The sequence below is a fragment of the Sminthopsis crassicaudata genome, chromosome 2, assembly GCF_048593235.1.
Source record: "Sminthopsis crassicaudata isolate SCR6 chromosome 2, ASM4859323v1, whole genome shotgun sequence".
Lineage (NCBI taxonomy): Eukaryota > Metazoa > Chordata > Mammalia > Dasyuromorphia > Dasyuridae > Sminthopsis > Sminthopsis crassicaudata.
In genome coordinates this window covers 376,018,942-376,043,239 of record NC_133618.1, presented here as the reverse complement: position 1 = coordinate 376,043,239, position 24,298 = coordinate 376,018,942, and the positions used below count along the sequence as shown (strand labels likewise).

The 24,298-nt window shown below is 34.0% G+C and overlaps 1 protein-coding gene across 2 annotated transcripts in view; it reads left to right on the top strand.

Annotated features, from left to right (window-relative positions):
• YY1 (YY1 transcription factor) overlaps window positions 1–24,298 on the top strand; it is a 42,211-nt gene that overhangs the window by 4,435 nt on the left and 13,478 nt on the right. The window contains exons 2-3 of one of the 2 annotated variants that reach the window (XM_074291294.1): window positions 5,114–5,188; window positions 21,100–21,262. In XM_074291294.1, coding sequence (XP_074147395.1) covers window positions 5,114–5,188; window positions 21,100–21,262 — 238 coding nt within the window. The remainder of the gene's footprint in view (window positions 1–5,113; window positions 5,189–21,099; window positions 21,263–24,298) is intronic. The other variant, XM_074291295.1, reaches the window with a different exon arrangement.

The following is a 24,298-nucleotide window of genomic DNA, read 5'->3' as shown; positions in this document are numbered from 1 at the left end:
GCTGAGGGGTGTAGACAGAGTGAGTTTTTGTTTTTACTCTAGTCTGGCCCTCTAACAGTCTGAAGGACAGTGAACTGGCCCCCTATTTAAAAAGTTTGAGGACCACTGGTCTAAACTCTTTGAACAAAGCACTGGACTGATAGAAGGCCAGTGATGAGATATAGGGCATGTTATTTTATCATGTAGTTTAGTAGCTTTTTAACTTTGGATCCATGGGGTGGGGAGGAGTGAAGGCTGTTAATTTGAATGGGGGAAAATGTTTTCATCTTTATTTAGATTAACCAATTTATTTTAAAACATTAAAAAAAAAAAAAGTTTATAGGCTTCACCAGACTGCCAGTGGGGGCCTATGGCATAAAAAAAGATGTAAGAACCCCTACTGTAGATAAAGAATTAACCATGGAAAAGGATCCTTGTCACATGAATAAGAATGGTGAAAGGTCAGAATCTAGATTTAGTGTCTGTGTGACCTTGAACAAGTCACTTAACCTTTCTATATTACACTTGTCTTCACTTGTAAGATGAAAAGATTGGACTAAATTAATCTCTGGCTTATCTTCCAAATCAAAAATTTAATTGGTGAAGAAGAGAGTCTCAGTTTTAATATTGTCAAACACAGCAGATTCTCATTTATAATAGAAATCTATCCAGTATTGGTAATCCACGTTGTTTGTTGCTAACTCTTATCTCAACCTGTTTGCTACTGCCATCTCCCTGCATTTTAGTAAGAGAAGAGAAAGAATCATTAAATCTTTTGAGTTAGAAGATCCCAAAACATATTACCTATTTTAAAATCCATCATTTTACATTGGTCAAAGTTGAGTTTAAACTTGCTCAGGTTCAGGATTGACTAAAGGAGTCAGTCTTTTCCTACAATTACTTTATTACAGCTAATCTAGAACTCTTAACTTCAATGATGATCATCTTTTGAATGGATTCAGGGAATGAGTACTGATTTCTTAATCTTTTTAAGAACACACTAGAATTTTGTGTTTGGGGCAAATGAACCAGCTTCAACATTGTGGTGGGTATTTTTTGTTGTTGACCTTTTTGTTTGATTGGCTTTTAAAAAAATACAGCTCTTAATCACAGTTCAACATAGCATATTATAAACATTGCTTTTGACACTCTTGTGGGTAATTAAAGCAAATATTTCAATGTTAGCAAATTTAGAACTGTTTTATATTGGGATTTTCCAGTATTCTTTTTGTGCTAAATATTGAACCATTGGCTTAATGAGAACTGGAAATCCTTTAAGTGTAATAGAATCACTGTACCTTTATTTGAGGGACTGTATTACCTATAAAGCAGGATGTGGAAGTGCTTTGTGTTTCAGGTCTAAAGGAATATTAGAGATAATTTCATTCTTAACCTTTTTTTGTGTTGGGGATCCTTTTGGCAGTGAGGAGAAATCCTAGCATTCTTCAGGATGTTTTTAAATTCATAAAATATAGAATTACAAAAGAAACCAAATTATCAAAATATTTTTAAAGCAAATTTTCTAACCTCAGATTAAGCATCATTAATATAATCCAGTCCTTAATTATATTGATGAAAGTAATACTCCCAAGTGACTGTTTAATATTACATAGCTAGAACCAAATCCTTTGCTTAGAGAGAGAGAGTGTGTGTGTTGTGAGTATAAAAAGGTTGAAGATGAGGTACCCATACCTCTGGGTTTTAGATTAAGTAAATTAATCTGAATGATGTTCTACATAATTTCAAATGAAATTGCATGGTCAATTTTTTTTCTCGGAGTTCATTCATCTGTCCCTTTTTGCCTGCACATATGTGCAAAAGATCAATGGAGTAAATTAGACTTTTCATTTTCAAATGAAAATACCTGAGGTCAAATGTTTTGTAAAGGGGAAAAACTACTACTATTGACTTCATGTTTTTTGAAAGCAAATTAAATCTGACCCTCCTTAACATCAACAGGGGAAAATTTGAGTATTTATAAATGTAAAACAGTACAGGAAAATTAATGTGACACATCATCCCATGAGGGGAGAGGCTAATCACTTCAACATTTATTTATTATTCTTTATTTTGTTATACTCCTTATGATTTCCTTTTCACTTAGCTAAGCTATGTATCATCAAGTTATGTGAACACTGGTGTTCAATTATGCCAAGAGCTTTTAGTTTTTAGTTCCTGTAATAACCCTTCTGGAGGAAAAGCAATCAACTACAATTTTTTTTTTTTAAACCATCTAAAAAAGCATTCCCTAGATAATAAAGGAGTTAGGTTATTTGATGTCTTACCCAATTGCCCAGAATTAATGCTTGCCTTCTCCAAGGCTTTTGGCTAATGACTGGCATTTCAGACCTTAGTAGAAATGGGTTTAGCAAGTCAGTGGCAAAGTAAATTTTAGGACTGATGTCCTTCTGAGCCACACTTTTAGATGAATGATACTAAAAAATCAGTTTCACTTTAAAGACCGAAAATTTAGGTAACTGTAAAACTAAACAGGTTTTTAATTGAATGTTTAAAATAAGTTGTCACTTCATTAGGTTGAATTGCATGACCGGTTAAAATGTTAGCAAGAAAGTTGACTTGTTAGGATTTAAGATGATACATATCTAGTGCTTGATTTATTTATTGAATTTTCTTTGGAAAGCAGTGTGGTACACTAGGAAAAGCATTAAACTTGGAATCATATGTTGTCTCTGCTGCCTGTGTGGCCTTGAGCCGGTCACTTAACCTCTCTGGGGCTCCTTTGTAAAAGTAAATGAGATTATAGATGGCCTCTAAATTTGATTCCTTAATTTCCCAATTTTATGATGTATTTTATCAGAAGTAAATCTGAAATACCCATTAGAATAATTTAGAATAACTTAACCAAATATTAACCTGAAGAAACTCTTTCATACAACAAGGGAAAGGCATTTTTGGAGGGGTAATGAATGAAAGCAAATAATTGGATGGAAATAGAGTGGAACCCTTATTTCTGAGATCTGAACTTAAATTCCCCCTATCACATAGTAACTGTGTATAATCTTCAGCAAGTCACTTCTTAGCTTCAGTTTCCTTATCTATAAAATGAGGCCATTGGGACTATATGGACCCTTTTGGCTCTTAAAATATTGTATTGAGAGAAGTGGCATTACAACCCACAGATTTTTTTTTTTTTTTTAAGTTAATAATTTTTCTGTTTCTCTTTTGTTGTTCTTAAATATCTGGATACTTAACACGGATATATTTGAAATATATTGACATAATCATTACCTATTCACTTCAAGAAAAACTCAAGAGTGCTGACAGAAGTTAGCATTGGGTTCTGTGGCCCTCTTAGAACATGTGTGACCTTAAAGAGATTATATTAACCTTTTGAGATCTTAGTTCTTTGTAAATTAAGGTTGAGTTTTTGAGGTGATAATTTAAAATCATTAAGTGAAGATAGCAGATTGATAACTTATTCAATTTAAGAATGAAACCCAGTCCCCCGATTTGACCAAAATGTTGAAAGAACTGTTATTAGGTTAAATTTTAAATTCTTCCTAGGAGCTTCTAATTGGTTTAGATCAGTTTGCCTTTATAAACTGGGAGAGCACATATACAAGTCCATTTAACTACAGGTGAGAAAACTAGAAACTATTTTATTCAACTTGATAAGCAGAGTCATGCCTTCTGATCTCACTCTGTTGCCCAGCTTCTGACTTTTTTTTTTTTTTTTTTTTTTTTTTTTTTTTTTTTTTTTTTTTTTTTTTTTTTTTTTGGGTGATTTGACTTGAATGTTATAATGTGTCCTTGGTCACTAAAAAAGGGGGGGCAATTAAATGATTAATGCAAAAACTTACTTTTGTTCCTATAAATTCCATTATTTTAATTTATTAATCAGTTTATTATTTATTTTTGCTGAGGCAGTTGGGATTAAGTGACTTGCCCAGGGTCACACATCTAGGACGGGTCTGAGGCCAGATTTGAACTCGGGTCCTCCTGACTTCAAGGCTGGTATTCTATGTATTTGCCATCTAGCTGTCTCCTCCCCCCATTAATTTAATTTAATATATATCGTACAAGAATTGGTTATTGCTAGGAATACAAAGATCCTCCTTTCAAATATTTTGTAATTTCATGGGAGTAGGAGAGAGGGTGTATATAGGTCACCATAATATAAGGGAAAATGACAAGTACAAAAAAGAGGACCGAGGAAAGAATTTTCAGCTGGGAACCAGGGCTCACTCTTTCATAGACCAATTGTAAAAGACCTCAGAAGGTTTTCTAAAAGTCCTATCCTTACCTTAACAGGGATCTCCTTCACAATATATTTGACCAGTATGCTCATCCCACCTTTTTTATATCATTCAGCAAGAACTTAATTGATACCTCAAAGCACTTTGTTAGTTTCTGGAGACAGATAAAGCTGTCCCCTGCCCCAGGAGGAGCAAATGATTTTAATTGATGGCAGTACTAACAACTGAGGGATTAAAACACATGTAGTGAAAGAGAACCTGTTATATTCCAAAGCAATCCAGTTACACTTGACAATATTTCTAATTATTGGATGCTTTTCTTTACATCTAATCTAATTGCTTGGAGTTTCTGCCCTCTGGGTCCAAGCAGAAATAAGTCTAATCCCTCTTCAGCAATATAGCTCCTCACACACTTGAAGATAATTATATTCCCCCTGAAACTTCTCATCTCCTGGCTAAGTATCCCCAGTTCCTTCAGCTAATAATCCTTATGTAACATTCTTGAAAGCCTTTACCATTTAAGTTACCTTTTTTTAAATGCTCTGCAACTTAATCATTGTTAAGATGTGACCTTCAGAACTGAGCAGTCCTTTTTGCCTGGTCTATTATAATATCCTTACAAGTCTCCCCAACCTTTTCAATCCTTATCTTAGATCCCTACCAAAGTAGTGTTTCTAATGTGTAGACCTGATTGCTATACTCCCCTACTAAAATCTGTTCAGTGGCTCCTTGTCGCCTTTAGGATAAAATGTAAACATTTTATGCTAGTCTCACAGTGCACCATAAAATGGCCCCACGCTTAGTTTCTAGCCTTATATCACACTATTATTCTTCATGTTCTCTATGTTCCAGCCAAACTGGACTAACAGCCATTTCATGGTCTCATCTTGCCCTTTTCCACCTCTTCATTTGCACAGGCCATACCCCATGCCTGGAACAGACTCCCTCCACATCTCCGTCTGCTGAAATCCTTCTCTTCCTTCAAGACTCAGGTCTGGTTGTCAACTCCTTCCGTGAAGTCTTTCTTGTTTTCTCTACCCACCTTCCCCCTCCCCCTGTCTATAGCTAGAAGTGATCTTTCCTACACACTTAACACATTTTGCCTTGTATTAGCTAGTAAGGACAGAAATACAGTATTTTATTCTCTTTCAATTTGTTCAAAAAAGATTAAAAATCTTGTTTCAGCTGTTAGCATAGCTTTTAGAAATTTTGCTGCATTAGTTTGTCACAAAACATTTGCCACAGTAATTTGTTTTCAAGTTACTAGTGTAAGATAAGACTTAAATTAGACATTGTCTTTAATGTTTATAAACATCAGTTGATGATTATATAGAACATCTTTAGTTTTTTGCTGCATGGCACTGTTAGCCACTGTGGGAGATGCAAAGACAGAGAAAATATATTCTCTCTCTGTCTCTCCAAATAGATAAGTTCTGAGAGAGAAAAACTCAAAAAGGTAATGTTAACAATACAAGGGTTAATAAATATACATACCAGAAACCACACAGGTAGTTTTAACATTAATAGATTGTGTCTTTATAAGAGTGTTGTCAGTTCATTAATAGAAAGAAAAATTAAGGTAATCCAAAAATTGCTTGATTTTAAAATTGGGTTTTGTATTTGTTTGCATGTTTAAAATTTTTTTTATTGATGTCTTTTGTTTTTACATCACCTTGTTTCCAAATATATTCTTCTTTCCTACCAGCTAATCCTTGAAACAAAGAATAAAGGGGAAGGGGGAAAACAGTTCAGCAAAATATTAACCAGTAATCAAATTAAAATGTGTAACATGTAAGCTTTAGTCTCCCCCACCTTTACCAAGAAGGAGAAGGGAGGTAAATTTCCTCTTTGGGGGGGGGCCAAGCTGATTATCCAGCAGTTTCAGCTTTTTTGTTCTTTTCATTTATATTATCATTGTGTATATTATTTTCCTGGTTCTTATTTCATTATATTATGGAGGATCATACATCTAGATCTCTAAGGGATCTTAAAAGCCATCTAGTTTCACTCTGATTAGTTCATATAGGTCTGGCCAAACATCTCTAAATTTTCATATTCATTATTTCTTATGCCACAATAATAATCCATCATAATCCCATTGCATTTGGTTTAACCATTCCCCAATTGATAAACATGTTAGTAATTTTTTTAGGTTAATTTCACATTGCTTTCCAGAATGATTTGGACAGATTAACAACTCTGTCAACTGTTACTTGCCCTCTGTTTTTACAGGCCATTCAACATTACTTGTTTCTATTCATTGTTGTCTTTGACAATTTTCTGTATTGAGATGAAACCTCATATTTGCATTTCTCTTACTAATGATAGGGAATAATCTTTATATGGTTATAGTTTATAGTTCTTCTTTGAGAATGGTTTTCATATCCTTTTGTTTTTCTTACATATCCTGGATTTTAGACCATATTGGAAAAACTATTTGCACTTGAATATTCTGAAATTTAACAGAATATTCAGCTATTGTGAGAATTTTCTTCAAGTGAGAGGTGTTTAGAATAGAAGAAAGAGGACTAGTGTTGGAGTCATAAAGATCCGACTGAATTCAAATTCTAGTTCTAACACATACTGACAATCTGCCCATAAGCAAGTCATTTAACCTCATTTTCTTCTTCCTCCATGCTTTCCATGCCTAATCCTCTTTTTGTTGAGACCATCTTTTCCAGAATCACCCAACTTTACAATCTTTTAGTCATCTTTAACTCTTCAGTTTCTCCAATCCCCACATCATTTTATCAATTCTACTTACATAGCATCTCTTGCATCTATCCTCTTCATTCATACATCTGCCATTCAGATTCAAGCCCTTGTCAACTTTCACCTGAAGCAATAATCTGTGTATTGAGTCTCCCTTTTCTCCAATCTATACTTGACCCAAAGGCTAAATTTGTTTTGTTTTTTAAGAAAAAAGACAGCCAGAAACATACATGTACATACTTCCTGTTAAAGTTGATTTAGTTGCTGTTCTCCCCCCACCCACCCCTCCTTTTTTTTTTTTTTTTTTTTTTTTTTTTTTAAAGACTTTTTAAAGATTTGTCAGGCATTTAAAGCCCTTTACAATCTTGCTCTAACCTATCTTTCTGGGTTAATTTCACATCATACTTGAATACTCTATGATTCAGCCAAATTGACCTACTTTTCCCTATCCATCTCTTGGTTTGTGTCTTTGCACAAACTGTTCCCCTAGGCTTGGCATGTAACAGCCCCTCACCTCTGCCTCATGGAATCACTAGTTTGCTTCAAAGCTCAGCAAATAAGTGTAACTTTTACCAGAGATCTTTTGGAACTCCTCTACTTTTTTTTTGGGGGGGGGGCGGGATATTGGTTTAATTGCACATTTTTACCCAGTACATAGAATGTGAGTTCCTTGGAGAAAGGGACTGTGTTCATTTATCTTTGTATCTTCAGCTTTGCACATAAAATAGGCTTTTATGAAATAGTTATTGAATGAAGTGTCCCATGCAATTCCCTATTATAGTATTGTTATAGACAAGTTTTCTCTAGCTATTTGGAGTCTTCACACAGGAATTTCCTACCCTAAATGAACCATGTCCTCATGAAAATAACTTTTAATATAGGGCAAACATAGGGACCAAGAGTAGAGTTTCCCTTTGCCAAGTAGTGCAGCCTGGAAGTGCTAAAGGATTTCAGAGGAAAGACTGCTATTTAGTGATTGTCAGCAAAGAATTCTCCAAGGAGATTACCTTTTCTCTTTATCAAAATCTAATTTTTTTGATTAGGGGCATGAGGTTACATGAACAAAATTCAGTTAAAATTTTATCAAAAGAAATGTATAATTGCTGTTCTCAAAGCATTTACAATCCTCTGACAATTACAAATAGAATGGCAGTATTATAAGAGATTCATTAAAGGAGAGAAAGATCATTCCTACCAGAAGTGGAATAGGGAAGATTTTTGGAGAGAGGTTGACACCAGAATTGAGCCAAGATTGCAAAGATTTGAATAATATATTCATTTCTCTAAATGCCTTCCCTTAAATTAAAGAACATACTAGGTTCAGCATATGTGAAGTATTCCACATATGTAAACTCCCATACAAGCACTTTTTCGAAGAAAGGAGGGAAGCATTGTCATACTTTGAGAACTTGGTTTTATTTATTTATTTGCTATTAGCTCTTCCATTTACACTTTTGAGATATTTTTTGTTCTCGTTTCTACTTTTACTTCACTTTGCATCAGTTTATATAGTCTTCCCCTACTTCTGTGTTCTTTCATGTACATTGCATCTGTCACTTCAGTAATTGTCTGTTACATTTGTGTACAACAGTTTATTTAACCATTTCTCACTTGATGGGCATCTGCTTTGTTTCTTTTTTTTTTTTTTCCCTACAGCAAAAAAACCTCAATATTGATATTACAGTTTTTATCTTTAATCTCCTTGGCTTAATACTGTTAGTAATGAGATCTCTTGGTCAAAAGAAAATAGACATTTGGAAGTGAACATGCTTTGGGAAAGAGTTCTTCTATAGCTTATTTTACAGGAACTGAGTCTTAGCATGGCGAAGTGCCATTTTTTGCTCAGGGTCACACAGCTAGTAAGTGTCTGAGGCCAATTTTGAATTCATGAAGATGTCTTTTGACTTCAAGTCTTGTACTGTAGCCACTGTGCCACTTACTTGCAATAGACCAGCAGAGCATAATGAGGCAGGTGTAATTGTTAAGTTGATTTTCTTAAAAACTAATTTATAAGGGAGATGAGAAGGTGATGTGAACTAAGAGTGGTGCAAAATTAAAAATTGCATCAAAACATGCCCCCCTTCCAAAAAAATTATCTTGATTTATTTGAGACTAAACAATAAATAGAAGAACCCTATTTCAAATGTTTGTATACTTTATACTCATGAGAATTAGAGAGGATAAGAATAGAGAAAAATAAGCAGCTCCAGTTTCATTAGAGAATAACATAGTATGTATGAAGAAATAAGGCTAGAAAGCTATTTGGGAACTGAGCAGGTTTCTTAAGGTTTTGAATATGCCTGAGATATAGGTGTGCTTTTATTGTGTTAGAGGTGGCGAGCTAGAGAGCCGTCATTAAAGATGTCTAAGTAGGTGAGTTATATTCCACTTTTTGTTTTAGGCCATATGTTTGTGTAAGAGAAAGGTATAATTCTGGAGTTTTTAGTTTAAAATGAGGGTGTTAGCTGAGGAAATAGAAGGGAGTAAATACAATGTGGGAAAGTATGTATATATGGTTAATATAAAAATATTAAGATTAGAAATGGATTGTCAATTTATCCCTACTTTATTTGTCCTACTTCCTTTTCAGTAATTTAACTGACCATTGGTAGTTTGGCCATAGATTATAACAAGCTATTGCTGATGCCAGCTTCAGAGAACACATTGTTCAATGCTACAGGCCATTAAGGGAGTTAACCCCCAATGCATCCATCAATCTCAAAAATGTAACAGTGCAGATGAGTTCGTGAAATATAGCAACATTATTAAAGGGACTCTATATATGTTCTATTCTCTTCGTTGTGTTGAATCAAAAGTGATCTGAATGATTTTCCACTAAATGTGAGGATATATTCATTTAAACACACTGGTCTGGTTCCAGCAGGACAAGGATATTTATGTCCACAGTGTGCTATGGTAAAAGCAAGATAGATTGGAGTCAATGTTTGGTTGAAGTACTGACTTCAAACATACCCCATGATGGAATTTTGAGCAAGTATGTAAAACAAAGATAATGGTTTTTGTTATTTAGGCAAGTGTTTTGTAGACCAAAAAGTATTGTATAAAATGTGAGCTGCCCTTATCTTTATATTTATTACCCTTTTCCATTTGCCATCAAAAAATTTGAATTCTTATCCTTTGTCTTTTGGGAGAAGTCAAATGCCAGATTCATAATGCCTTTTTAATGGTTGTTGATAGACTGAAAAAGGAAAACTTATCTATTCTATCCCAAGTTTGTCAAACATGGTCTATAAACTAAGCTATGGTAGGAGAAGTAAAAATGACTTATCACAAGGTCATCACAAGTAGTAATACTCTTTGGGCCTTACTGTAGTAGACTAGCCAAGATGCGTAGGCAGGAAGAAGTTGTATAGAAAGCTTAAATCCATTATACTCTTCAACTAATACCATTTTAGTACAATTCTAAAAAAGAATATCAAATTGAATAGCAATCAAGAATTCTACAGTGTGAGTCCTCTTAAAATTCTACCTACTAGACAAGTGACCAGGATAGGAACTGTGTAACAGTGGACTGGAGTCAGATCTCAAGTCAGCAATACTAGAGTTGTCAAGAGTAGATGACTGGAAAAAAAATTCCCCTGATCTCTCCTCCCACCTCCTCACCTCTCCCAACACACACACAAGCATGCAAAAGTGATATAAATCCCCAAGAAAAATATACTTGGCCACAAGGCCAATTTGAATATATATATATATATATGAGAGATTGTGAGGATAGTGAGAGATGGGGGAGGGGGAGTGAGAATCAAAAGCTTGACATAAGAAGTTCAAAAACTTGATCCAAATACAAATTCCTTGAACATTTAAGTGTGAACTAAACTGAAGTTGATTATTCTCTAAGTCATTAAGACATGATAAAGTCAAAAGGATGATAGTAATAGAAGAAAATAAGTATCTTCACAGCAAAAACACCTGACTTGGAAAACAGATCTTCAAAGAGAGGTAATTTAAGAATCATTGTATTACCTTAAAAAAAGCTGGAACCAAAAGAAAAAAAGAGCTCAAGGTATGTTTCTAGAAACCATAAAAATAGTAGAATCCTGTAGCCTCTTGAAAGAAATCTCAACATCCAGAGCTTTCCAGGTGAATTTTTTTAAAATTGTAAGTAGCCAGGATAAAAAGATGTCAAGTACTAAGCAACTATAGTCTAGATCTTGCAAGATTTAGCAGTTACCACAGTAAAAGAACAGAGAGCACGGAATAAATTATTTTAAAAGACAAAAGATAGAATGATAATAATAGCAACACATTTACATAGCACTCTGTGCCAGGCACCTGTACTAAATGCTTTGCAATTATTATTTGATCTTTAACAACAATATTGGGAGATACACGGACTATAGTTTATTCCCATTTGCAAATGAGAAATTGAGGGAAACAGTTTTAAATGACTTGCCCAGGGTTATACAGCTAAAGGGTTTTCTGATCCTGGATTTGTTCTTAGGTCTTTCTGACTCAGGGCCCAACATTCTCTCTAATGCACCACCTAGTTGACTGCCAAGAATAAATTAACCAGAAAAATTTAATATTATCCTGAAGCTTGAAGATCCATTTTCAATGAGGTGACTTCCAAGACATTCTCAATGAAAAGATCGAAGATGCATACAAACTTTTGAAATACAAAGATTGAAAATAAAGATAAATACAAGTAAGCAACCAGGAAAAAACTCTTTGCAATGTTTGCATTCCATTGATAGTGCAAGCATTCTCTAAAAACAAATGTCAGGAGAAGTCAATGGAGTTAGGCAAAAGGGATTGAGAATAATTTTTGTTATGTTTTCATCTTGGTGGGGGAGGTACAATAGGAAAAAACATACCATATAACTGTTTATAAGAGTGCATGTAGAAATCTTTATAATCAGTCAAATGTTAAACTTCATTTTGAATTCAGTAAAGAACCAGAAGAATACTTTGTAATATTTTTTAAAATGTGAAAAATAATTTTGAAATATTCAAAAAATTTCATTGAAATGATCATCTGTGATTCCAAAGGACCTGTGGATTAGAATGCTACTTCCCTACTGATAGGATGATAGATAAATAAGCAGAATGAAATTTGCATTTTTGGACATAGCCAATGTGGAAGTTTATTTTGTTTGCGTACACAATTTTTTGCAGTGATTTTTTTTTTTCATTGTTTACTTAATAAAAATAGATAACTGCTTAGTGTGTGCCTAGAAGTAATTCATGAGGTTACTTATTACAGATAAATAATGTCTTTAAAGGGGACTTTAAATTTGAATTAAGGTAATCTGATAAAGTTTCTTAACCTCAGTTGTCCAATTAAGGGAAGTTAGCTAGCAATCAGCAACTAGAAGGTAAAATAATACATAAAAAAACAAGTTGAAAGGAAACAAAGTTTCTCAAAGCATAAGAATAATACAACCCCATTAAAAATGAAATTGAGTACTTCAAATGAAACAGAATGAGGATGAGTTGGAGAGGACTTAAAGTTTCTGATTGTGGCTTAGAAAATTATATAATTGATTATTAGCATGGTTTAGTGAAATAAGACCTGGTTCAAATATTGATGCTATATGTTTTAGCTTATATAAGTTACTTAGCTTCCTTGAGTCTTTCTTATATGTAAAGTGAAGAATCTCATTTAGATGATCTTCTTTAGATCCCTTCCATGCATGGAGTATTACCCTAAAGCATGTGCTTCTGTGGGTTCTTCCTTCTGTTATATGTTATATGTTAATATGGATTTGGGGAAATTATTCCTATCCATAATGAAAAAATAGCTCACATAGCATTTTAAATCATTTTCCAACAGGGCAGCATACTAAGTGTCTAATAAATAAAGCCAATATTCTTTTGTCAACAGGTACAAATTATCGTTGATATTTAAGTGAATGATTGACAGACTCAAGGTTTAATATCAAATAAGAATACTTTAGGCATACAACTAGCTCTTGCTATTCCATTAACTGAACTTAATGTTAGCACAAGTAGATAAAAGACCTTGTCCTCAATAATTTTTACTTTTTTCTTTTCTAAAGTTTTATTGATGCTTATTATTCCACAGTCATTAAATGACTATGCATATTCAGTCCTCCCTTGCAAAAGAAAAGGAATCCAGAGCAGGGCTAACTACAATTTATAAGATGCTCATAACTTTTAATGAAAGGGAAAAATAATGCATATAGATAGATATAACTGCTTCATCTTTTTATGAATAGAAAGGTAATACTAAGAAAAGATTTAATGATGGATAGAAATTTCTTTTCATAGAGATGGTGATATATCTGAAGCAGTTGCTGAAAGAAAATGTTTCAAAAAATGACTTATTTTTATATAATGCTTTGTAGTTTACAAAATACTTTATACATCCTTACAATGTGTTCCTGTAAGGTGCAATATATACAAATTAACTGGGACAAAGCAAAATAATTTTGTTGACTTGCAAGCCTTTTTTTTCTTGTGCTGAGGCAATCGGGGTTAGGTGACTTGCCCAGCTAGGAAGTGTTAAGTGTCTGTGGTCAAAGTTAAACTCCTATCCTTTGATTTAAGGGCTGGTGCTCTATCTACTGTACCACCTAGCTACCCCAAACAACACATCTTTTTAAAAAAAAAAAAAAAAATGTGTTTTGCATTAATACTTTTACTGCATTAAATTCCTTTACATTGAGCTCACAAGATTATCATTTAATTATTTAATTCTTCATAATGAGATTTTTTTAATTTTGGACAAAGTGTTACCAAAACATGTCATCTCTTATCAGATAAATGTCACACATCACATGATATAAAGTTGGGTTGTAATATTCCATCTTTATGAACTCTGCTTCTGAATATAGCAATATATTTATCAGATTATCATTCAGTAGGAATAAGTCTTTGAGGTTCACTGGAATAACAATTCCCCAAAACATTTTTTATATGAATGTTTTCTAGTCTGTAGATGACAAAGTGATGCAAGTTCATTGACCTAGACAACTTCTGGACAATGGTTTTACTATAACTTTGAATGAAAAACTTGAGTTTTGTTGATTAAATTTTTTTTTCATTCTATGGTATTCCCGTCTTTGTGTTGTTTTACAAGTATTTTTTTCTTCATTCCTGAGGCTTGCAGTTGTTTGATTACTGCTCTTCTTAATGCTCTTCCAACTTAAAGAAATCAAGAATATACAAGAGAGGAATCAATAACTGTTCCATCTGTACAGTTCCTTTGAAGGTCTTTGTTTTTTGAGGATCAAGTTTTTTTGCAACAATAAAGTTTGTCAGTGTTTGGTGTGTGACCAAACACTTTGAAGCTTTGTGCTTCAGTGTAACTGATAGATGCTATTTGATTTGTGGGCTTGAGTGATATTTTTGAAATCCTTGACTTCCCTCATACCAACAGCTGCCACAATAGCTCTTAACTGTCATTGAAGTGTACTGTTTAAGAACTAAATAACTTTTGCACATTTCCTTTAACAGTACAATAGAGAAGAGTGCAGTGAAACGTGTACAGCACTGAATCTAGCATTCAAATAACCAAAAACTAATTAAAGTTAGACAGTTCCACATTAAAGTCCACATTCATATGATTAAATCAGATGATTTTAGTCATCCTGATGTCAGTAAATGTGATGGTTGCTGTCAAAAAAAAAAAAGGAAGAAGAAACAACAGCTTTAGGGGCAGCTAGGTGACACAGTGGATGGAGCACCAGCACTGAATTCAAATTTAGTCTCAGACACTTAACACTTCCTAGCTATATGATCCTGGGCAAGTCACTAACCCTATTGTCTCAGAAAAAAAAAGTACCTGAGAAATCTAATTTCATTTGGGCAGCTAGTTGGCTAGTCACTTAATCCCAATTGCCTCAGCAAAAATTAAAATGAAGCTTTTATCAAAATTATTGCTTGTCCCAAGTAATTTGCACATTGTCATAATTCCTGCCGGTATTAAGAATAGAGATAAAGCTTCAACCTGTTCTTTCATTGTTGCAGGAAACTCCCAGGTCAGGAAATAATAGTGCACCTAATCTGCAGTTTAGTGACTTAAAAAGCTGTTGAAAAATAAATCCACCCACCCCTTTAAAAAAAAAGAATTATACAGAAGTTGGTATCATAAGTAGCATTTGAATTCGTCTTTCTGGCTTTTTTATTAGTGACTCTCCTTCCTCTGTGCCATGACTGTTTCTTACTGTGGGTGTTATCCTTATTTTAGTGCTCCTAGAGTTTAGAAAAGGTAATTTGCTCATTGTCATTTAATTTTTGAAGTAGGATTTCAAGACAGATTTTCTTGACTAGTCAGGAAGAAATATATTAACTGGAAACTATTGCAATAGCATTTCTCATCTTTCTCCCTATTTTTTTCTACTTGGTTCCTCTTCCATGTAGTTGCCCCTGACAGCAAAGTGATTCTTAAAAGTTGTATTGTGAGCATAATCTTAAACTCCTGCTGAAGAATTTCCAATGATTTTCTTTTTCCTCTGGGATCAAATACAAAGCCGCTCTTTGCAGGCTTGTTATATACATTATTATTCCCTTTCAATCACCCTACAATCTAGCCAGAACAGACTACTTGCCTGTCCTTTACATACAAACTATTCTTTATAAACACCATTATGCCTTTGTGTAAGCTGTCACTCATGCTTATAATGAACTCCTTCCTTGGCTTAACCTTTTAGAAACTCTTAGCTCATTTCAGAAACCAAATACTACATGAGATGTGTGAGGCCTTTCTTCCCTTCTTCCTTCATCCCTCCCCTCCAATGCAAGGGTTTGTTTTTTGCTATGTATATATAGTTCACCTTTTAGAACATAAACCTTAAACCCAGAGTTGTTGAGAGTTTGCCAGTTTTTAGCACTGTGCCCAGCATGTTTTAATTGTGTAATGTCTACTCAATTTTAGCTGATAAAAACATCTTCCCGTACCAGGGAGATTTTATCCAGAATTCCATACTAAAGTTTCTATGTTAGGGGGCAGCTAGGTGGCCCAGTAGATAGAGCACTAGCCCTGAATTAGGAGAACCTGAGTTCAAATGTGGTCTCAGACACTTAACACTTCCTAGCTGTATGACCCTGGGCAAGTCACTTAACCCCAGCCTCAGGGGAAAAAAAAATAAAAAACAAAGTTTCTATGTTGGCCCTGCTTAATAGTTTGAAGAAATTTATTAGGTAAATCACTTTATTTCCCCTATCTATAAAACAGTCTTTTGGATCCCATTTGTGTTTTTAGCATTGGTGTAAATACAAACTTTTTTGGTAGAGGAATTTTTCATCTATAACCTTGGCATTACTATTATATAGAAAGGTGTTAAAATATTCAGATCAGTTTGTGGTGGGTTTCATTGTGGTTATGTTCCTTCTAATGATTCCAATCAAATCCCATTCACCCATATCACCAAATAACCCAATTCATTCCCATTTGATTTTTCTGTGAATTTGTATAGCTTTAGAGTTTGATAGCCCTTAGAAGTACTTATTTTAACCTGACAATAGATATTAACATTTCATTTTAATTCAGATTTATTAAACCTTAAAAATATGTCCTGTTTTTTTTTTTAACTTAAAAATAATATAAATTCCTCAAAATTAGGATATGTTTAAAAAAAATTTTTTTCACAGCATTTTATTTTTCCAATTATATGGAAGGATAGTTTAAAACATTCACCTTTCATTAGATCCTTCCTTTTTCCCTAAACAGCAAGTGATATAGAGGTTGTAAGATGTGTAATCATTTTTTAAAGCTTTTTATTTTCAAAACATGCACAAATGTATAATTTTAAACATTTCTGTATTCGTCATGTTATGAAAGGAAAATCGCATCAAAAAGGGAAAATCATGAAAAAGGTGAAAAAATAGTATACTTTGATCCTCATTTAGTCTTCATAGTTCTTTGGATGCGGGTGACATTCTACTCCAAATCTATTGGAATTGTCTAGGATCACCACATTGCTAAGAAAATAAAAGTCCTAAATTTAATCAGAATTGATCATTGCATGGTCTTGTTGCTGTGTACAATGTTCTCCTGGTTCTGCTCACTTAACTTGGCATCAATTCATATAAGTCTTTCAGGCTTTTCTGAAATCAAGTTACTCATTTTATTTATAGAACAATAATATTCCATTACATTCATATACTATTCAGCCATTCCCCATTTGTTAGGCTTTCACTCAATTTCCAATTCCTTGCCACTGTAAAAAGGGCTGCTCTAAATATTTTTGCATATGTGGTTCCTTTTCCCTCTTTGAGATACAAACCCAGCTAGCTTAAAGGGTATGCACAGTTTGATAGCTCTTTGGGCCAAATTATTCTCCAGAGAGATAGGATTGCTTCATACAACTCCACCAACAATGCATTTATCATTACCTATTCCTGTCATCTTACCCAATTTGATAGGTATGAAGCAGTACTCCAGAATTATTTTAATTTGCATTTCTCTATAATCAGTAGAGATTTAGAGCATTTTTTTTTTCTTATTTCTATAAATGGTTTTAATTTCTTCATCTGTTCATATCCTTTGACTGTCAGTTGGGGAATCTCAAGTATTTCAAATTTGACTTGTTTCTCTGTATATTTTAGAAATGAAGCCTTTATAAAAAATAGTGACTGTAAAAATGTTTCCCAGCTTTCTGCTTCCCTTCGACTTAATTTTTTTTCCCCTGAGGCAATTGGGGTTAAGTGACTTGCCCAGGGTCACACAGATAGTTTCAAGGCTGTTCTCTATCCACTTCACCACCTAGCTGCCCCTCTGCTTCCGTTCTAATAGGAAATGCAAAATATTGTGTTCATTAACAGTTCATTAGTACATCTAATTTTCACTTTCGGAAGTTATGAACTAGAAAGAAAGGGGGGGGATTATGGGACAGAAAAGAAATGGAAATTTTTTGGCCGACCATATGAAATATGAATGTAATGGTTCCTTCATCTAGTTGGAGTTTAAACCATTTTAGATAGTGCTAGCCTATTATATACCTATTGAAAATTCATTTCTTTACTTTGGCAGCTAGTTCCTTTGTTTAAGATTTGTCAGGAAATATGAAATAAAAAACATCAATGCTATTTAATCCAGTTTGTTATGCAGTACCTATATTACATGTCCAATCAATTCCTTCCCTAACCTAGTAGGTTATTTTTTTGTCGTTTTCTTAGTTTATATATCTATGTATTGTTTCATGGTTTGTAAAAAGTACTTAACCTCATTTGGATCTAAGTTCTGTGGCACAGCTAGATTTATGCATTTATTACCTCACCATATACATGAGAAAACTCTGAGGTGTTTGTGGCTAGTCTTCCTTTACTCCATTTCTTTATATATATATATATTTTAGTGATGCACTTTTGATTGACCTCTCCTATATATCTCCATGTCTACTTCTATTTTAGAAGCATATGGTCACAGTGATTACCTGACAAATTCTGAAAATAATTTGAAGTTTATCTTGACTATTCTTTTTATTCCAGTAGTGTATAGGTTCTTTAGTGAAAGTTAGTCTCTAGTTAGAGACTCTCTAGAGGGAGTCCTGTAAGCCAATGGGCAGGGTGGGGAGGAAGATATGAGGAGGGAAGTGAAAAAAAGTTGAAAAAAATTGGTTATCATTTTCTCAAATTCCACAGTAAAGATAAGTCCATATGAGGAGAGGTAAGTGTTAATAGCCATTGCCTTGGCCCTTTCTACTCCACACTTGAGCTCTTCCCAAAGATTAGAGTTAAGAATGCACTTTGTTTTTTTGGTTTGTTTTTTGTTTTGTTTTGTTTTTGTTAGTTGCAGTTACACTTATTAGGAACTAAAATAATTAAATGTATGTTTATAACACAGATGAGTTGGCTTCATTACTTAGAATGGAAGTAAAAAAGGAAGAAGGGGACACCAAAAGTAGCATATTGAACTATTACCTAATATTACTAGGGAATTTACTATAAGCCAACTTGTACATGATAAACAATGTAGCATAGTATAAAGGGAACTTGGAAAGGTATGTTTACAATCAGGAGTTTTTTACTTAATTTTGTTCAACTTAAGCTTTCTTGGCCTCTATGTTTCTTATCTGTAAACTGGGGATAATACCTTTATTCCTCCTTTGAGGTAAAAGCTTTCTAAACCTTGAAGTGCTGTGTAAATTGATTACTCTTTAAGCTCTTTGAATTTATTTTTTAGGGGCATAAGCCAGGTCAAATGCAGTGCAGTAATTTCAGGGGTGTCATTTCTATTGAGGAAAGTTGCTTTGCTTTGAGACTATTCTTAAGCTAAGGACTTTGAAAGAAATTCTGTCGGGGAGCAGAATATTTCAGGAAAAAGGAGCATAAAAGTGTAGATAAAGGCACAGTTACCAGTATTGTGGTGGCCTATAGATTACATGAAGAGAAGGCTAAAAAAAAAAAAAATGGATTATAACTAGATTTTTGGGTCGTTTTTATTGGCGGACTGAATTGTGAAATTTTTTTTCGAAATCATTGATGTTTCTACTAATCATAAATTATTAGATTATTTTGTTAGCTATGTGAAAGATGTATTGACTAACGTAAGACTTGAAGGGAAGAGGAGGCTTTTAAGATACTGTTATAATCAATAGAGAAATGTTGGATGCAAAAGACGATTTGAAAGAGATTTCACAATTGGATTTAAATGGAGGGAGAGGAAAAAGTTAGAAATAACTGAGGGCCTGGGTGGATAAGGATGATAATGCAACAACAATAAAAGAGAAGTTAGGAAGGGCAAGTTTGGAAACAGAAAAGATCAATTTATGAATAAGTATTGTAAAGGAGGGTAATCAGGAAAAAGACCAACATGATATATAATGTGGTTACATGCCACATTAGCAGGCATAACCTCCCACTTATTCCAAATACAAGAGCTCCTTGGAAGATGCAGAAGACATTTTGGATTGGATAAATAGGATGGGGCCACACTCCAGGTAGGGAGCCTTTGGAGATTGATTTTGTTTGGTAATCTTTTAAAACAAAGGCATCATAGATAATTAATGGATACAGAGAATACCCCCAAACCAAGGATATTTGAGTCTTGTCTTTGAAATATCCTGACTATATGACCCTGGGCAAGTAACTAAACTTTTCAGTGCTCTAGGCCCCAGCTTCTTAAACTGTGGGTCCAGTTCCTGTGTGCCGTAACTGAATTGGGGGGAAGGGTCATTCATTGCAAAAGTATGATTTTATTATCTGTAAAATTTTGATTTGTATACCTATTTTATATACCTATATAACCAAATCAAAATTTCTCAGGTGAAAAGAAGTCAAAAGTGGGAAACGTTTAAGAAGTCATGGTCTAGTCTACTTTCTTGAATTCAAAAGCTGTTGACTGACCTAAATTGACAAAATGAATTTTTTCACCAGTAGTTCCCTATAATTGATGAAATCCCAGGTCCAGTCTTTGTCCCTATTTTAAAAAAAGAGAGAAGTGGATATACCATTTTTTGTTTTGTTCTAAAGATTGTTAAGGAAAATATTTTTGTAGAACTTGATCTTGTAGTTATTTTCCAGAAAGAAGAGGAAAAATATGAGAGAGAATTGTCCAAGACTTAGTGACTGGGCATAGGAAATAATGGGGAGGGAAAGGGATTTGAATTGGAGAGATATTCCACAAGCAATTAATAATTCTGGATTGAATTATGGTAGTTAAAAGGAAGAAGAAGAAAACCTTCCTTTTCCATCCTTAAGCCTGAATTGTTTTTCATAGACTAAAATATAGTTTAAGTTGTTATCATTGTGTGTGTGTGTATATATTTGTGTGTCTGTGTTTGTGTATCTATACCCACATACATACAATCATTCCTATTCACTCTCCCCCACTCCCAGTCATCTCTGGGTATCTATAAGCTTTTTGAGAGCAGGGATTTTTGTTTTGCTGATCTTTACATCCCACACAGTCGGTGTTGCAGTGCCTTATGTGTAATATAAGCTTATACATTATTAATATAAAAGGTCAAGAAGATGATTTAGCAGTAGGACTAAAGGGAATTTTTAAAGAGAAGAAGAAATGGACAACAGGATTAAAAGAGGCAGATATTTTTTAAATCCTGTTGGAGTGGGGAGAAAAAAAGAAATTGAAAATCTGATTGGGGGGGGAGGTAATGCAGTTTCAGTAGAGGAGAGAGATAACTACAAGAATTTCTATTAAAGTCTAGATTACTTGGTTGCTTTCACTTTGAGAAGTTAAAGCAGTTTTCATTGAATCTACACATCGTTATAAATCCTAGGGTAATCTCATAATGTGTTTCAGATGATAAAAAAGATATTGACCATGAGACAGTGGTGGAAGAACAGATCATTGGAGAGAATTCACCTCCTGATTATTCTGAGTACATGACAGGCAAGAAACTTCCTCCTGGAGGAATACCTGGCATTGACCTCTCAGATCCTAAGCAACTGGCTGAATTTGCTAGGTAAGTGGAAAGAATCGTCCTGTCCTTCCTTCTCCCCCCCTTCCCCCCCCTCAACCCATCCCTCTCTCCCACCCCACCTTTTTTAATTTAGAAAATATTCTCAGGTTTGGCCAGCCATGATTATTTACTGTGCCTTAGTCACAGTATTATTTTATGGAAGACTTTTAAAACAAAAGTGTGGTCAGTTATATGTAGTTTACGCAAGTGTGCTTAAAATATGGTATGGCAGCATGTTAGATCCTTAGAGGCCATAGAATGGAGATAAATTAATCCCTTATAGAAATCAAACCATCAAGCCTTTACCATATTAACTCTGCTGATTTAATTTGGAATTTTGAAAGTAGAATACACTAGGATTTAGGAGTCTCAGGTTGTAAGTCCTCTATCTTGATTGATTCTAGGGATTTATTCAATCATTCTGTACTCCAGTAAGACATAAATTAAATTCTGTAGTGTTTGGGTCATATCAGTAAATAAACATATCTTCATCCCTAACAACATAAACAGCTGACTAGGAATCTTGGTCAGTAACTGATGAAGGTTTAGGAGAGCTCTTGGTCCATAAACCAGATGCTAGCTGCCTTTGTGACCCTGGACTTAATCACATGACTACTCAGCATTAATTTCCTTACCTATAAAATGAGAACAATAACACCTTAGAGTTGTTGTGAAGATCAAATGACAAAATAACCTGTAAAAGCATTTTGCAAATTGTAAATATTGCATAAAGGGTATTTAGGAATAATTGGGGTATGGAGAGAGTACTGTATGTAGAGTCAGGACCTAGTCTTAATACTCACTGAACTTGTAAAGATGATAATTTGCTATACCTACCTTAAAGGATTATCATGAGACAATCTAACTTATGTGCTTTGTAAATGTGTTAAGGGTACATACATGTTGGTAATTAAATTTAGCTCTTGGCTTCATGGGGCAAAAAGGCATAGTATTGTCAGAAGATATTTGGGCTTCAGAGTTGATCATGGAACCTGTTAGCCTTTACTGTGATTTAGTGATATACTTGAGCATTTTCTCTCACCCCAATGAATAGGTAGCCAAGGTTTGACTAATTGATTCTTAGGGGACTTAGAAAGTATTGTTATTACCATATGGTGATGGTGATATGTGCCTTGAGTCCCCTTCTACAAGCATCATCAGGTAAGTTGAGCTGACTCACCTTAACCAGTGATTATCAAATAAAGTACCTTGCAGCAAGATACTATTGAAGAACACTAATATAGTATGTATTAAGGTGTATGTGGTTTTTTTGTTTGGAATTCTACAAATATTTTTCTTGCACATTATGATAATAGATAGGTTTAAAACAAATTTAGAATTCATCCATTGTAAAGACATCTGAAAACATTTCCTTTAATTTTGGCGGGGAAGCAGTAAGAGGCTACTATTTTTCTAGTTGATTTATGGAACCTTCCTTAATACTCCTGGTTAAAAGTGATCTTCCCCTCTGGGAAATTTTGGAATAGTTCTTTGTATATCTGTATCCTGTTTGTTTTTCTGCCTTCTGTTCTTCTCCACTTATGATGTAAACTGTCTCCTTTCTGATGTATGTATATGATGATATTTCTGATGTACATATCTCCCGTAGGAGGTAGGATTTGCTTATGATAATAACTTAATAAATTTTTGTTGGAATCATGTAAGTATTTAAATTATATATTAGAATTCTCAAGATGCATTTTAAAACAGTTGGTAGGGGCAACTAGGTGGTGCAGTGATAGCACCCACCCTGAAGTCAGGAGGACTTGAGTTCAAATCTAGTCTCAAACACTTGACACTTCCCAGCTGTGTGACCCTAGGCAAGTCACTTAACCCCAATTACCTCAGCCACCCCCCAAAAAATTAGCAATAAGTAAATACATAAAAGTTGGTAATGTCTTGGGTATAGAAAGTAGTTACTAATTAATCCAGGTAAATTGATGAATAAACATTCCTTGCTTGGAGCTTTAGATTCTAAGTCACGGGGTCACCCTTAGAGCTCAGCTGGTAATGGCAGATGACCAGCTTTTGGAACTGTGCTATTCATGACTGAGGAAAGTAATGGTGTTTTGAGAGACCTTTTCTGAGAACAACAGTAATCCCTACATTTCTATAACATCTTACAAATTGGTTTTCTTTAAAATCATCTGTGGGAAGGTAGAACAAATGTTATCATTTTACAAATGAGGAAACTAAGGCACAAAATGGTGAATCAATTCTAAATCTAATGCTCTAAATTACTGTAATATCTTCATAGAGACATATGAAGGTATCTGATCAGTGGTAGAGAATAGCATTGAGACAATTTCACTTTTTAGGCAAAACTGTCAGAAAAAAAAAATTATTTAGCCCCATTCCACCTTCCTTTTCCACCCCATCCTCCATCTCTACCACCTGCTATGTAGTGCCTTTGTGCTTTGGCACACTATGTTGCTTTCCATAAACTACCCATGTTCCAAAATTGTCTTTTGGTGTTTTATTTTATTATTTGTTTATTAATTTATTTATTTTAGTGGAGTTGAGGGGGGATTGTATACTTAAGACTCATTTTCTTTGAGCCAAAAAGAAAATAGTCAAATGATCTAAATAAGTAGCTTGTTGATAAGTTTATGACCAATAGGAACTAAATTGGTATATCTTGAACAGGAATAGCTTTCTAGTAAAAATATATATATATTAATTAAGGCTATGTTTCACTACATATTCTGGTTTCTGGAATAATTTGATCATTAGGCCCTTTGTAACAAATATTTCTGCAAAAGGAGTGCCATTCTTTTCATAAATCAGTGGCAAGCTCTACAAGGGCTTTGGCCTTGGACCCCATAATATTCATAGAATCTCAGGGTTAAGAGGATTCATAGAAGTCATCTAATTTAATAGTATATAAGCTTCTTGAGGCAGAAACTAATTTTTATCTTTTATATTATTGATTTCTTACTTTTGATAGGCACTTAATCGTTGCTTTGTTGGATTGAATCTAGTCTAGTACATAACCTGAAGCATGAATTACTTGACATCCCAACCAGACAGCCTTGTTAT